This window comes from Aotus nancymaae, unplaced genomic scaffold (genome assembly GCF_030222135.1).
Source record: "Aotus nancymaae isolate 86718 unplaced genomic scaffold, 86718_ANA_hifiasm-v0.15.2.pri h1tg000015l_1, whole genome shotgun sequence".
In the NCBI taxonomy this organism is placed as follows: Eukaryota; Metazoa; Chordata; class Mammalia; order Primates; family Aotidae; genus Aotus; species Aotus nancymaae.
Window position 1 is genome coordinate 7,380,054 of NW_026988427.1, and position 13,022 is coordinate 7,393,075.

Sequence of the window (13,022 nt, forward strand, 5' to 3'; positions counted from 1 at the left end):
ATAAGGGGAAAATAAAGACATTTTTGGATAAACAGAGATGAGAGAATTTTTCACTAGTAGACCTTGCACTGTAAGACATTTTGGCTGAAGGGAAATGATACCTAAATGGATATTTGGATCTACACAATGAGTGAAGAGCACAAGAAATTATAAATCTGTGTGTAAAACAAAAATAATGATTTTTTGTTGTTTCCTAATATCTTTAAAGGACAAGTGACTGTAAACAAATATAGTACTACTATATTGATATGTTTACGATATGTACAGATAATACACAGGACAACAAAAATACAGGATAAGGCACAGGTAAATGGAATATTTTGTAAATTTTCTATAGTTTTACCTTTAGTAATTCAATAAATTTTCTCTTCTTTTTTCTCTTTCTTTTTTTTTTTTTTTTTACATTTTGTCCCCCAGGCTTGAGTGCAGTGGTGTAATCTTGGCTCCCTGCAGCCCTCAACTACCCAGGTTCGAGCAATCCTCTTGCCTCAGCCTTCCAAGTAGCTGAGACTACAGGCGTGCACCACCATGCCAAGCTAATTGTTTTGTAGAGATGGGGTTTCACCATGTTGCCAAAGCTGGTCTCCAACTCCTGAGCTCAAGCAATCTACCCACCTTGGCCTCCCAAAGTGCTAGGACTACAAGCATGAGCCACTATGCCATGCCAAGTTATTCAATAAATTTTCTAAGTACACTGGAATAAATTGAACTTGTACACTGTAGTCCCAAGGGCAACCACTAAAAATATAATGAAAAGAGATATAGATAGAAAACCAATAGAGGGATTAAAATGGAATGCCAAAAATTATATGACTAGCATAAAAAGAGGTAGGAAAAGAGGGACAGAGAAATAATTAATGGACAGAATAAATAGGAAAGAGATGGCATGATTGTAGATTTAAAAGTAAACATGTAAATAACTAAGTGTAAATGGACCAAAATTCTAAACAAAAGGCAGAGATTGTCTGACTAGACCCAAAAAAAAGCAAGAACCAAGTACGTGCTATCTATAATGATAAAAGAGTTAATACATTAGGAAGTTATAAGAATTATATATGTATATGTACCTAATAAATATAGTTGCAAAATACATGAAGCAAACAACTGAACTAAGAGGGAAAACAGTCAAAGCCACAGCCATAGTTGGATACTTCTCACTCAGTAATTAGTAATGCAACTGTATACTCCCCCACCAAAGTAAAGAAATCAAAGATCTGAAAAACACTATTTTTTTTTTTTGAAAGAAAGAAAGAAAAAGAATAAAGAAGAGGAGGAAAAAGGAAGAGAAAGAGAGAGAGAGAATGGAAATATTGCTTTCTTGCCCAGGCTAGAATGCATTTTAGTAATGGGTATTGAAAACCTCTTTTATACCAACAATTATACTTGATGTAAACAGGAAGGAATAAGGGAAGAAAATAACAAACGAGCAGCCAACCAATATTTCATTTAAACCCATGAAATGCTATGCGATTACTGAGGAGTGATTTACTTCCAATTATGTAGTCACTTATGGAATAGGTGTGAGGTGGTAATGTATGTTTTATATATTTGAAGTGGAGAGCTCTACAAATGTTTATTAAGTTTACTTGTTCCGGGTCTGAGTTCAATTCCTGGATGTCCTTGTTAATTTTCTGTCTCATTGATCTATAAAATCGTTAGCTCTTCTTGTTACATTGATCCTTTTGCCATTATGTAATGTCCTTCTTTGCCTCTTTTGCTCTTTGTTGCTTTAAAGTCTACTTTATCAGAGGCGAGAATTGCATCTCCTGCTTTTTATTTATTTGTTTATTTTTACTCTCTGATTGGTTGATAAATCTTCCTCCTTCTCTTTGTTTTGAGTCTTTGTGTGTCGTTGCATGTGAGATGGGTCTGGATGCAGCATACCAATGGGTTTTGGCTTTTTATCCGATTAGAATATATATAACTTTAATACTGGCATTTGATGCTAGCTGGCTGTTTTGCCCATTAGTTAGTGTAAATTTTTCGTAGTGTTAATGTTCTTTTCTTTTTGATATATTTTTGGAAAGGCTGATATTGGTTGTTCATTTATATGTATAGTGCTTCCTTCAGAAGCTCTTGTAAAGCAGGCCTGGTGGTGGTGAACTCTCTAAGTACTTGTTTGTTCGCAAAGGATTTAATTTTTCCTTCGATTATAAAGCTTAGTTTGGCTGGATAGGAAATTCTGGGTTGAAAGTTCTTTTCTTTAAGGATGTTAAATATTGGTCCCCACTCTTTTCTGGCTTGTAGGGTTTCTGCTGAGAGGTCTGCTGTAAGTCTGATAGGTTTCCCTTTATGGGCAACCTGACCTTTCTCTCTGGCTGCCCTTAGTATTTTCTCCTTCATTTCAACCCTAATAAATCTGGCAATTATGTGCCTTGGAGTTGGTCTTCTTGAAGAATATCTTTGTGGTGTTCTCTGTATTACCTGGAGTTGAATATTACCCTGCCTTGCCAGGTTGGGAAAGTTTTCCTGAATGATATCCTGAAGAGTTATTTTCCAACTTGGATTCATTCTCTTCATCACATTCAGGTACACCTATCAAACGTAGATTAGGTCTTTTCACATAGTCCCATATTTCCTGGAGACTTTGCTCATTCCTTTTTATCCTTTTTTCTCCAATCTTGTCTTCTCGTTTCATTTCACTGAGCTGGTCCTCGACTTCTGATATCCTTTCTTCTGCTTGATCAATTCGACTGTTTAAGCTTGTGCATGCTTCACAAAGTTCTCGTGTTGTGCTTTTCAGCTCCATCAATTCACTTATATTCCTCTCTAAATTGTCCATTCTCGTTAGCATTTCGTCAAACCTTTTTTTAAGGTTCTTAGTTTCTTTGCATTGGGTTAGAACAAGTTCTTTTAATTCACATAAGTTTCTTATCACCCACGTTTTGAAACCTGCTTCTGTTATTGGAACACACTCGTAATCTATTAAGCCTTGTTCCGTTACTGATGAGGAATTGCGATCCCCTGTAGAGGGAGAGGCATTCTGATTTTGAGTATTCTCTGCCTTTTTACGCTGGTTTCTTCCCTTCATTATATATTTATCCGTCTGTCGTCTTTGTAATTACTGACCTTCCAACTAGGTCTCCGAGCTGACGTCCAACTTGTTGATTCTCAGCGCCGAAATCTGAGCAATCCACTGCGCTGGCCAAAACAGCGGTGTTAAGATTGAAGGTGCTTTTCTGCCCAGGAATCTCCGGACTCTGCACCAAAAACTGGCGCGCTAAGGCACCAGCAAAACCACCGCGCTGGCCACAAGAGTCGCCCTGGTGACACGTGGGGCTCCTCTGCTGGGAATCTCCTGGTCCGTGAGCAACAAATATTCATCTGAAAGTGTGGCGTCCTCTCGTTCTCTGCGCTTTCACTGGGAACTACGAGCCCGAGCTGCTAGTGATCAGCCATCTTGGATCTCTCTCTCTGAAAAACACTATTAACTACCATGACCTGATTGATATTTATAGAACTGTAACTAACAAATACAGACTACACTTTTTCTCCCTAAGTACACAAGGAAGATTCACCAAGGTAGGCTGTGTGTTAGGACTTAAGTCTCAGTGTATTTCAAAAGATTAAAATCTTACAGAGTATATTTTCTGACTATAATGAAAGTAAATTTGAACTACATGATAATAAAATGACTACATATTAAAAATTGTGTCCTGCAGGAAAATCACATGCTTTTTAAAATTGTGGTATGAAGCCAAAGTAGTCATTACAGTGAAATTTTTAGTTTTAAATATTAATGTTAGAAAAGAAAAAGGTCTAAACCTAAGCTTCCATTTAAGGAGCTAGAAAAAGAGCAGATTAAATCCAAAGTAGAAAGAAGGAAATAATAAAGAAAACAAATAAGTGAAATAGGAAACAGATGAAAAAGATCAATAAAGTTGATAAATATCTAGCTAGATTGATCAGGGATTTTAAAAATGTTACTGATTATATATTGAATCAAGTTGCGCATTTCTAGGCCTTCACAGGGATAAAAGGAGACAGATCTGTGTTTGAATGTCTGTCTCTGCTACTTAGCTGTATAATCTTAAGGTAGATAAAGTAACCCCTCTAAACTCTAGTTTCCCCGTCCGTATGATGGATTGATAATGCCTACCTTTCAGGTCATTGTGAAAATTAAAGATACATGAAAATACTGAACTTGTTCTTAGCTCATAGATTCTCTTACATTTGCTACAATTCTTATTTAGCTTTTGTTGTAGGTTATCCTGTGTATCTGACTTTGCAAACAAAGGTTGCTTTTTGCTTTGTGACTTAAGGTTAGAATATCTCCTACTACTCCCTGTCCTCCTTGGACCAGAAAAAAAAATCCCACTATGATGCTAGTCATCTGCATGTGGCATTTGGAGAATTTAAGAAGGTATAGAAATTGACAGCTTTGGGCCTGGCACGGTGGCTAATGCCTGTAATCCCAGCACTTTGGGAGGCCGAGGAGGGTGGATTACCTGAGGTCAGGAGTTCAAGACCAGCATGACCAACTTGGAGAAATCCTGTCTTTACTAAAAATACAAAATTAGCTGGGCCTGGTGGTACATGCCTGTAATCCCACCTACTTGGGAGGCTGAGGCAGGAGAATCACTTGAACCCAGAAGGTGGAGCTTGCAGTGATCTGAGATCACACCATTGCACTCCAGCCTGGACAACAAGAGCGAAACTCCGTCTAAAAAAAAAAAAAGAAAGAAAGAAATTGACAGCTTTGGCAATACCAAAATGTTCACCAAAGGAAATAAACTATTGTTTATGTTATACAAGATGTGTAACTTATCGGTGAGGTGAAAAGGTAAAGTAATGCTTATCCTTAAAAGCTAAGACTTAAGTCATCTCAGATAAAGCTAATACTCACATCTTGGCCTCTTCTCTTCTCACAATCCTTCTACAGGACTTCATTGACTTAACTAGAGAGACCAGACCAAGACCAAAAGATCGCAATGGACTTTGTGTGATTGACCTGACAAGAGCTGAGGAAGAAAATAGACCTATTGCCACTCTTGACTTAACTTTAGAACCTGTCACTCCTTCCCAGAAGGAGCCAACCAGTCTTCAGACATGTGCCAGCCTCTCTGGCAAAAAGGTGTTGGAAGGGCAGGTGGACAGAAGCTCTCAGCCTATGGCACAAAGAATCATTAACAGTCATCCTGTACATTTGGACCTAGTGGAAGAAAACTTTGTAGGTCCCCCACCCACTACATTCATCAGTGGAGGCTCTGTTTATCCAACGGAGCCTAATTGTAGCTCAGCTACATTCACAGGTAACCTCAGCTTCTTGACAAGCCTACAGCTGTCTTCAGATGTTAGCTCCCTCTCCCCAACAAGCAATAATAGCAGCAGCAGCAGCAGCAATCAAAGGGCACCTTTGCTATGCCCACAGCAAGATGTGCCTCGCCCACCACAAGCCTTGCCATGCCCCCTGCGAGCTTTGCCATGCCCACTGAGAACCTCACCATGTCCACCACGAGCCTCCTCTTGCCCACCACGAGCCTTGACATGCCCATCACAAACCATGCAGTGCCAAGTGCTAGCTCTAACTCACCCACCTCAAGAAGTGTCATACCCTCAGCAAAATATGCTAAGCCCACCTCAAGACTCATTATGGCATCCTCAGCACTCACCAAGCCCACCTCAACCAGGCCCACCTCAAAGGATATTACATCCACAAGATGTGACATACCTGCAAGACATGCCACAGTCACCAGAAGATGTGCCACGGACACCAGGAGATATGCCACAATCACCAGATGTACCACAGTCACCAGGAGACATGCTAGGGTCACCAGGAGATGTGCCACAGTCACCAGGTGATGCTCCACCATCACCAGATGCACCACAGTCACCAGGGGGTATGCCACACTTAACAGGAGATGTATTACATTCACCTGGAAACATGCCACATTCATCAAGGGACATGCCACACTCACCTCAAAACATGCCTCACTTTCCAGGAGACAGGCCTGACTCTACCCAGAATAATATACAGAACCGGGACATGCCTATGGATATCTCAGCTCCGTCCTCTCCAAGTTGCTCTCCCAGCCCACAGTCCCCACAGTCTGAAACTTCCTTAGAGAAAGTTCCTTGGCTCTCTGTCATGGAAACCCCAGCCAGAAAAGGAATATCATTGTCAGAGCCTTCCAAACCCGGGTCTTCCCATGTACACGCACGAACACCACAAGGTGGGTTGTACAACAGACCATGCCTGCATAGACTGAAGTACTTCTTACGACCTCCAGTTCATCACCTCTTCTTCCAGACACTAATACCGGATAAAGACACAAGAGAGGTGAGTTAACATCTTCCCCTAGGGATTAGGTGTCCTTTCCCTAAGCCTGGGAGAAAGTCAGTGTGACTAGAGTCCATGCATGAGAGGACAGGTCAAGCATAAATGAAATTTTTTATCTTTCTTCCACTTGTGAAGACCCATTCAGTGTAGAGGCTCAGATCTGGGTTTAAATTTTAGCCCCACACTTAAAAACTGGCACTTAACCTTTTGAGCCTTAGCTTTTCTATCTGTAAAGTGGAGATAATAACATACCTCACAGGGTCATATATGTAAAGTGCCAGTGTGTCAGGCTCATCTCACACCCTATGTAAATTCTTCTCTTCTAGCTGGGCATGGTGGCATGCACCTGTAATCCCAGCTACTCAGGAGGCTGAGGCAGGAGAATCACTAGAATCTAGGAGGCAGAGGTTGCAGTGAGCTGAGACTGTGCCACTACACTCCAACCTGGGCCACAGAGCAGGACTCTGTCTCAAAAAAATAAATAAATATCTTCAACAATTATGTCTTTCCCTTCCTGATGCCCTTATTACAGCTTCCATATCACAGAGATAATAATACTGTATCACTTGAGGGCCTCCAAAATTATTACACGCTGACTTTGGGGGAGGAAATTCAATTTTAGACATTAGTGGGAATGCTACTTTCCATTGGTCATCATTGATTTGTGAGAAATAAACTAGATGTGTAAGGGAAAATAATTGTGGCTAAGTTCCACAGCATGAAGTGTTTTTTAGTGGTATACATCCCATCCCTCATATTAAGAAAACCAGATTGAAACAGTTCAATGTCAAAGTCAAAACTCTCCTCATTCAAGCAGTGATCCAAGTAGGCAGGAGCCAAGCATTCACACTGATTTGAGCTTAGAGAATGATTTTTTACTCTTTTTTTAAATTATTATGTATTCTAATATGTGTTATGTCCTCCTTCTGAATGCCTCTGCCTGACCACTAGCTCATTCTTTTTTTTTGAAACAGAGTCTCACTCTGTCACCCAGGCTGGAGTGCAGTGGTGTGATCTCAGCTCACTGCAATTTCCACCTCCCAGGTTCAAGCAATTCTCCTGCCTCAGCTTCCTGAGTAGCTGGGATTACAGGTGTATGCCACCACACCCAGCTAATTTTTTGTATTTTTAACAGAGACGGGGTTTCGCCATATTGGCCAAGCTGGTCTTGAACTCCTGTTCTCAGGTGATCTGCCCATCTCAGCCTCCCAAAGTGCTGGACTTGTGCCTGGGAGGCAGCCTGGAATTACAGGTGTGAGCCAACATGCCCGACCCAGACAGTATTTATTATTGTGAATAACTTGATGTATTCCTTTCCAGTTGCCTTTTTATACATAGGCATTTTACATAGTTTAATAATTGGGATTTTTAACATATACACTTACTATTTTTGTTGTTTATGGGGAGAAGGGGTTGAAAGAATGGCTCTGAAGTTTATGCCACCTGTGTTTGAAACCAGCTTCTGCCATTTGTTTCATGACAAATGCTTACCCTCCAAATCTCAGTTTCTTTATTTATAAAATAGGAATAAAAATGATATGTATTTCCTAAGATTGTTGTAAGAACTAGTTGAGAATAAATTAAGTGTTCATTGCTGGGCGCGGTGGCTCACGCCTGTAATCCCAGCATTTTGGGAGGCCATGGTAGGCGGATTGCTTGAGCCCAGGAGTTTGAGACCAGCCTGGGCAACATGGTGAAACCCCCTCTATAAAAAATTTAAAAATTAGCCAAACTTGGTGACACACGCCTGTGTCCTAGGTACTTGGGAGACCAAGGCAGGAAGATTGTTTGAGCCTGGGAGGCAGAGGTTGCAGTGAGCCAAGATCGCACCACTACACTCCAGCCTGGGAGGCAAAGCAAGACCCTGTCTCAAAAAAATATTAATTGCTTAAGGCCAGATACAATGGCTCACATCTGTAATCCCAGCACTTTGGAAGGCCAAGATAGGTTGATCGCTTGAGCTCACGAGCTCGAGACCAGCCTAGACAACATGGCGAAACCCCACCTCTACTAAAAATACAAAATACTAGCTGGGCATGGGTGGCATGCACCCGTAGTCCCAGCTACTCAGGAGGCTGAGGTGGGAGGACAGCTTGAGCCTGGGAGGCAGAGGTTGCAGTGAGCCATGATCATGCCACTGAACTCCAGCCTGGGTGACAGAGCCAGACTTTGTCTCAAAAAAAATAAAAATGAGAGTTCAAAATTTATATACAGGAGCACCCAGATACATAAGGCAAGTTCTTAATGACTTACAAAGAGACTTAGACTCCCACACAATAATAGTAGGAGACTTTAACACCACATTGTCAATATTAGACAGATCAACGAGATAGAAAATTAACAAGGATATCCAGGACTTGAACTCAGACCTGGAACAAGTAAACTTAATAAACATTTACAGAACTCTCCACCCCAAATCCACAAAACATACATTCTTCTCAGTATCACATCACACCTATTCTAAAAGTGACCACATAATTGGAAGTAAATCACTCCTCAGCAATTGCATAGCATTTCATAGGTTTAAATGAAATATTGGTTGGCTGTTTGTTTGTTATTTTCCTCCCTTATTCCTTCCTGTCTCCATTGTTAAGCACAATTATTGGCATAAAAGAGGTTTTTAATACCCATTTTTTTACTGCATTCTAGCCTGGGCAATAGAGCAAGATTCCCGTTCTCTCTCCCTCTTTCTCTTCCTCTTTCTTTCTCTCTTTCATTCTTTTTTTCTTTCCTTCTTGCTTTCTTTCTTTTCTCTTTTTCTTTCTTTCTTTCTTTTTTCTCTTAAAAAAAAGTTCAAAATTTATTGTTATTAAATCCTCATATCAATCAAACTTTAAAATTGTTTTCTTCTAATTATAAGAGTATTAAGTGTCCATTATGGAAAAATTGAAAAATATGGAAGAGCACATAGACGAAAAACAACCCCTAATTCTACCACCCACATAATAGAAAATTACTTTTCACATATTCTCTCTCAGTCTTTATATACATATTTTTTGGGGGAAGAAGCAACTTAATATTTACTGTTCTCACACACAAAAAAATGGAATTCTTCTCCTAACAACCAAATTTAAAACTGCTTTCTTATCTCTCTATTTCATTAGCTGAGATAGTATCACAGCTACCCCTAAGTCTCTAGTTACCCTCACCCCAAAATCAAGCTAGGCTACCTCTTGAACCTTTTGTATTTTTCTGTCTATGCTATATTTTAACATGGGTTAAATCGTGTTATATGTAGAATTTTGAATTCTTATTTTTTAACTTTATGTAAGCTTTTTCCCGTGTTATTAAAAGTTTTTTAGATAAAGCTCTTTTTTGTCTGTCTGTTTTGAGACAGAGTCTTGCTCTGTCACCCAGGCTGGAGTACAGTAATGCCATCTCGGCTCACTGCAACTTCCGCCTTCCGGGTTCAAGCAGTTCTCGTGTCTCAGCCTTTCGAGTAGCTGGGACTATAGATGCATGCCACCACACCTGGCTCATAGTTGCATTTTTAGTAGAGATGGGATTTCACCATGTTGGCTAGGCTGCTCTCAAACTCCTGATGTCAAGCAATCTGCCTGCCTTGGCTTCCCAGAGTGCTGGGATTATAGGCCACTGCACCCAGCCTCTTATTTTTTTAATTATGAAATATTTCAAATGCCTGGAAAACTTTGCTATCTTCAACCTATTCTAGAACCTCTTGTTTTTGTATATTATAGAAATCCCTCCTAATTTTCTTCTTATCTCTCCAGAACAAGGGTCAAAAATTAGAACCCATCCCTCATCGAAGACTAAGAATGGTAGCAAATACCATTGAAGAGAATTTTCCCCTGGGGACTGTGCAGTTTTTGATGGACTTTGTGTCACCCCAGCATTACCCACCAAGAGAAATTGTGGCTCACATCATCCAGAAAATCTTGCTCAGTGACTCTGAAACTGTGGATGTCCTAAAGGAGGCCTACATGCTTCTGATGAAAATTCAACAGTATGAACCGTAACCTCTGGCTGTTGGCGAATCTTCTAGGGATCTTGGACTCAGGCATAGCTTTCTCTTGACAGGCTTTTTTAACCTAACCTTACAGAGGGTGACTTAGTATATTGGTGTTATTTGAATTGCAGATGATAGGAAACCCAATCCAAACAGGCCTTAACTACTGGTAAAAGAGAATTTAATGGCTCATGTTTCTAGAAACCTAAGAATAAGATGTGACTTGATTCAGTATACAAAAAATGGCTACTAGGATTCATTTTTCAGCTCTACTTTGGTTCTGTCTGGGGACTGCATGTGGTAGCCCTCTCAGCCTCAGGCTTTTTGACACTCCCAGTGGGAGAGAGTGTCTGTTACCCTTATAGTCACACAAGAGTTCTGAAATTGAGTCTTTTAGGATTTAATTGGCCTAATGAGAGACAGGACCATATCTTTGAGCCAATCACTGTGAATTGAGGGACAGAATAGCATGATTGGCTAAAAATGTCACATACTTCATTTTGGGGTTCTGGTAGGTAAAACTAGCTGGCTAAGAGTAGTGAAGAATTGGCTTCTTAAGACAAAATTATATATTAATGCTTTCCAAAAGGGGAGTGGACACTGGCTGGCAAAAAACAATGAAGTTCCATTACTCTCAGACTGACATGGTATGATACTAGAGGGTGGGCAAGAGCATGGCAGATAAGAGGAGGTTTCTTCCTTCTATCACCTTCCAGATTCCATCCCTTCTCCTAGTAAATTCTCCATAATTCTAATTAATTTCACTTGAATTTCAGGCTACATCCAGCCAATGCCAAGACAGTGGAGTGGGACTGGAAACTGCTCACCTATGTCATGGAGGAAGAGGTAACAACCATTATGAGGTTATGTCTTCTGCAGGGGAAGCTTATAAAGAAAGGTGATACCAGGTACCATGGCTCACACCTTTAATCCCAGCATTTTGGGAGGCTGAAGCAGGACAGTTTGAGCCCAGGAGTTCAGCCTGGGCAACAAAGTGAGACCCTATCACTACAAAAAAAAAAAAAAAAAAAATCAAAAACTTAGCCAGGCCTGGTGATATATTCCTGTAGTCCCAGCTACATGCGAGGCTGAGGCTAAGGGAAGAGGACTGCTTGAGCCTAGGAGGTCGAGGCTACAGTAATCCATGATCACAACACTGCACTCCAGCCTGGGTGACAGAGCATGACTCTGTCTTTAAGAAAAAAGAAAAGTAACAGCAAATCTGGTAATAAAGTCTACATCATTATTCCCTCCTGATATTCCCACCCCTGCCAAAAAATTCCTATTGAAATGGTATGTGCTATCTTCCAGTTCAAGATTTAGTACATTTACTTGTCCCTCTTGTTGAGATTCCATTAAGAAGTAACAGTAAATGAATAGAGACAGTTATAAATTCATGGCTGTGAAAAAAGGGGAAGGATAGTAGACGTGAATGAAGCTTAGGGAGACCTACAGAGAATTTAAGAGTGATAACTGATGAAGCTGGGCAGAGAAAGCCACACACATGTAGAGAGGCTACAGCCAAGGAAGGACAATATTCCCTTTAGAGCACCAGATAGGTCTTGGACTTAGAAACACAATATCCAATAGAGGGCAGGAGTCAGATGTGGGCTGTAAATGGATATTTATTGAAAGTTTGTGGATGGAACAGCCAACCTCCTCTTCATTGATGAGGACAGAAGGTTCAGTAGCCAGGTTACCTACCTTCCCGCAAAAAGTCAGAGAATTTATTGTCTAAAAAAGTTGAATGAACCATCTGTAATAAACAAAGACAGCTGGTACAGAGTTGGTGCTACAGGAAAAAGGTCTTCCACATTCTGACCTTTAGGGCTCCCCAAGTTTAATTGCCAACTTTTTGTCTGCTCACCTAAAGCAATTGGCTAAAACAAATTACTTTCAACTTAGAATTCTGTACTTAGCCAAACTATCAGTTAAGTGTGAGGGTAGAATTAAGACATTTCCAGCTATGCAGGAATTTGAAAATATATCCCCACACCTTGTTTCTTAGGAGGTTACCTGAGGTAGTATATCAAAAGAATGAAGAAGTAATCAAAAAAAGTGGGGAGGCATGGGATCCAGGGAACATCAGATTTAATCTAGGAGAGTATTGAAGAGAAGTCCCAAGATGACAATGAATAGCAGAACTAGGGAGCAATTAGTCCAGGTTGGAGTGCAGTAACAGAGGGCTTTAAGTATTAACGATCTGGGAGACATCAGCAAGATGGTAGACTCGGAAGCCCCAGGCCCTTGTTACTCCATGGAGTCACTGAATTAACAATATATAAACCATAATATCGTTGTGAGAACTCTGTAGCTGAATTAAGGAGCTTCAGTGCCCAGGCCAATGCATAACTACGAATGTACTCTATCAAAAGTGCTAGGAAAGTCTGTAGCATTTTCCATGCCCACATCCCTCTCCCTTCCTGGCATAGCATGGTTCAACCAAGAGAAAACCTCCCATACCTTGGCACCTTCTTTGGGCCAGAAACAAAAGAGTGGACCATGCATGCAATGTACTAGCTTGTCTGGAGGCTGCCTGGCTTGTCCGCCCACCTCGACCTCCCAAAGTGCTGGAATTACAGGCATGAGCCACCGCACCTGGCCTGGAGTGGAAGGCCAAGGTGGGTGTATCACCTGAGGTCAGGAGGTCGAGACCAGTTCAGCCAACATGGTGAAACCCTGTCTCTACTAAAAATACAAAAATTAGCCGGGCATGGTAGCACATGCCTGCAGTCTCAGCTACTTGGGAGGCTGAGGCACGAAATTGCTTGAACC

General features: G+C 40.8%; 1 protein-coding gene across 1 annotated transcript in view; it reads left to right on the forward strand.

The window, feature by feature from the left end:
* Positions 1–3,583: 3,583 nt before the first annotated feature.
* SIMC1 (SUMO interacting motifs containing 1) overlaps positions 3,584–13,022 on the forward strand; it is a 47,452-nt gene continuing 38,013 nt past the window's right edge. Inside the window, exons 1-3 of the mRNA XM_021673423.2 lie at positions 3,584–6,280; positions 10,012–10,244; positions 11,024–11,093. Of these exons, the coding sequence (XP_021529098.2) occupies positions 5,111–6,280; positions 10,012–10,244; positions 11,024–11,093 (1,473 nt within the window). The 5' untranslated portion in view covers positions 3,584–5,110. The remainder of the gene's footprint in view (positions 6,281–10,011; positions 10,245–11,023; positions 11,094–13,022) is intronic.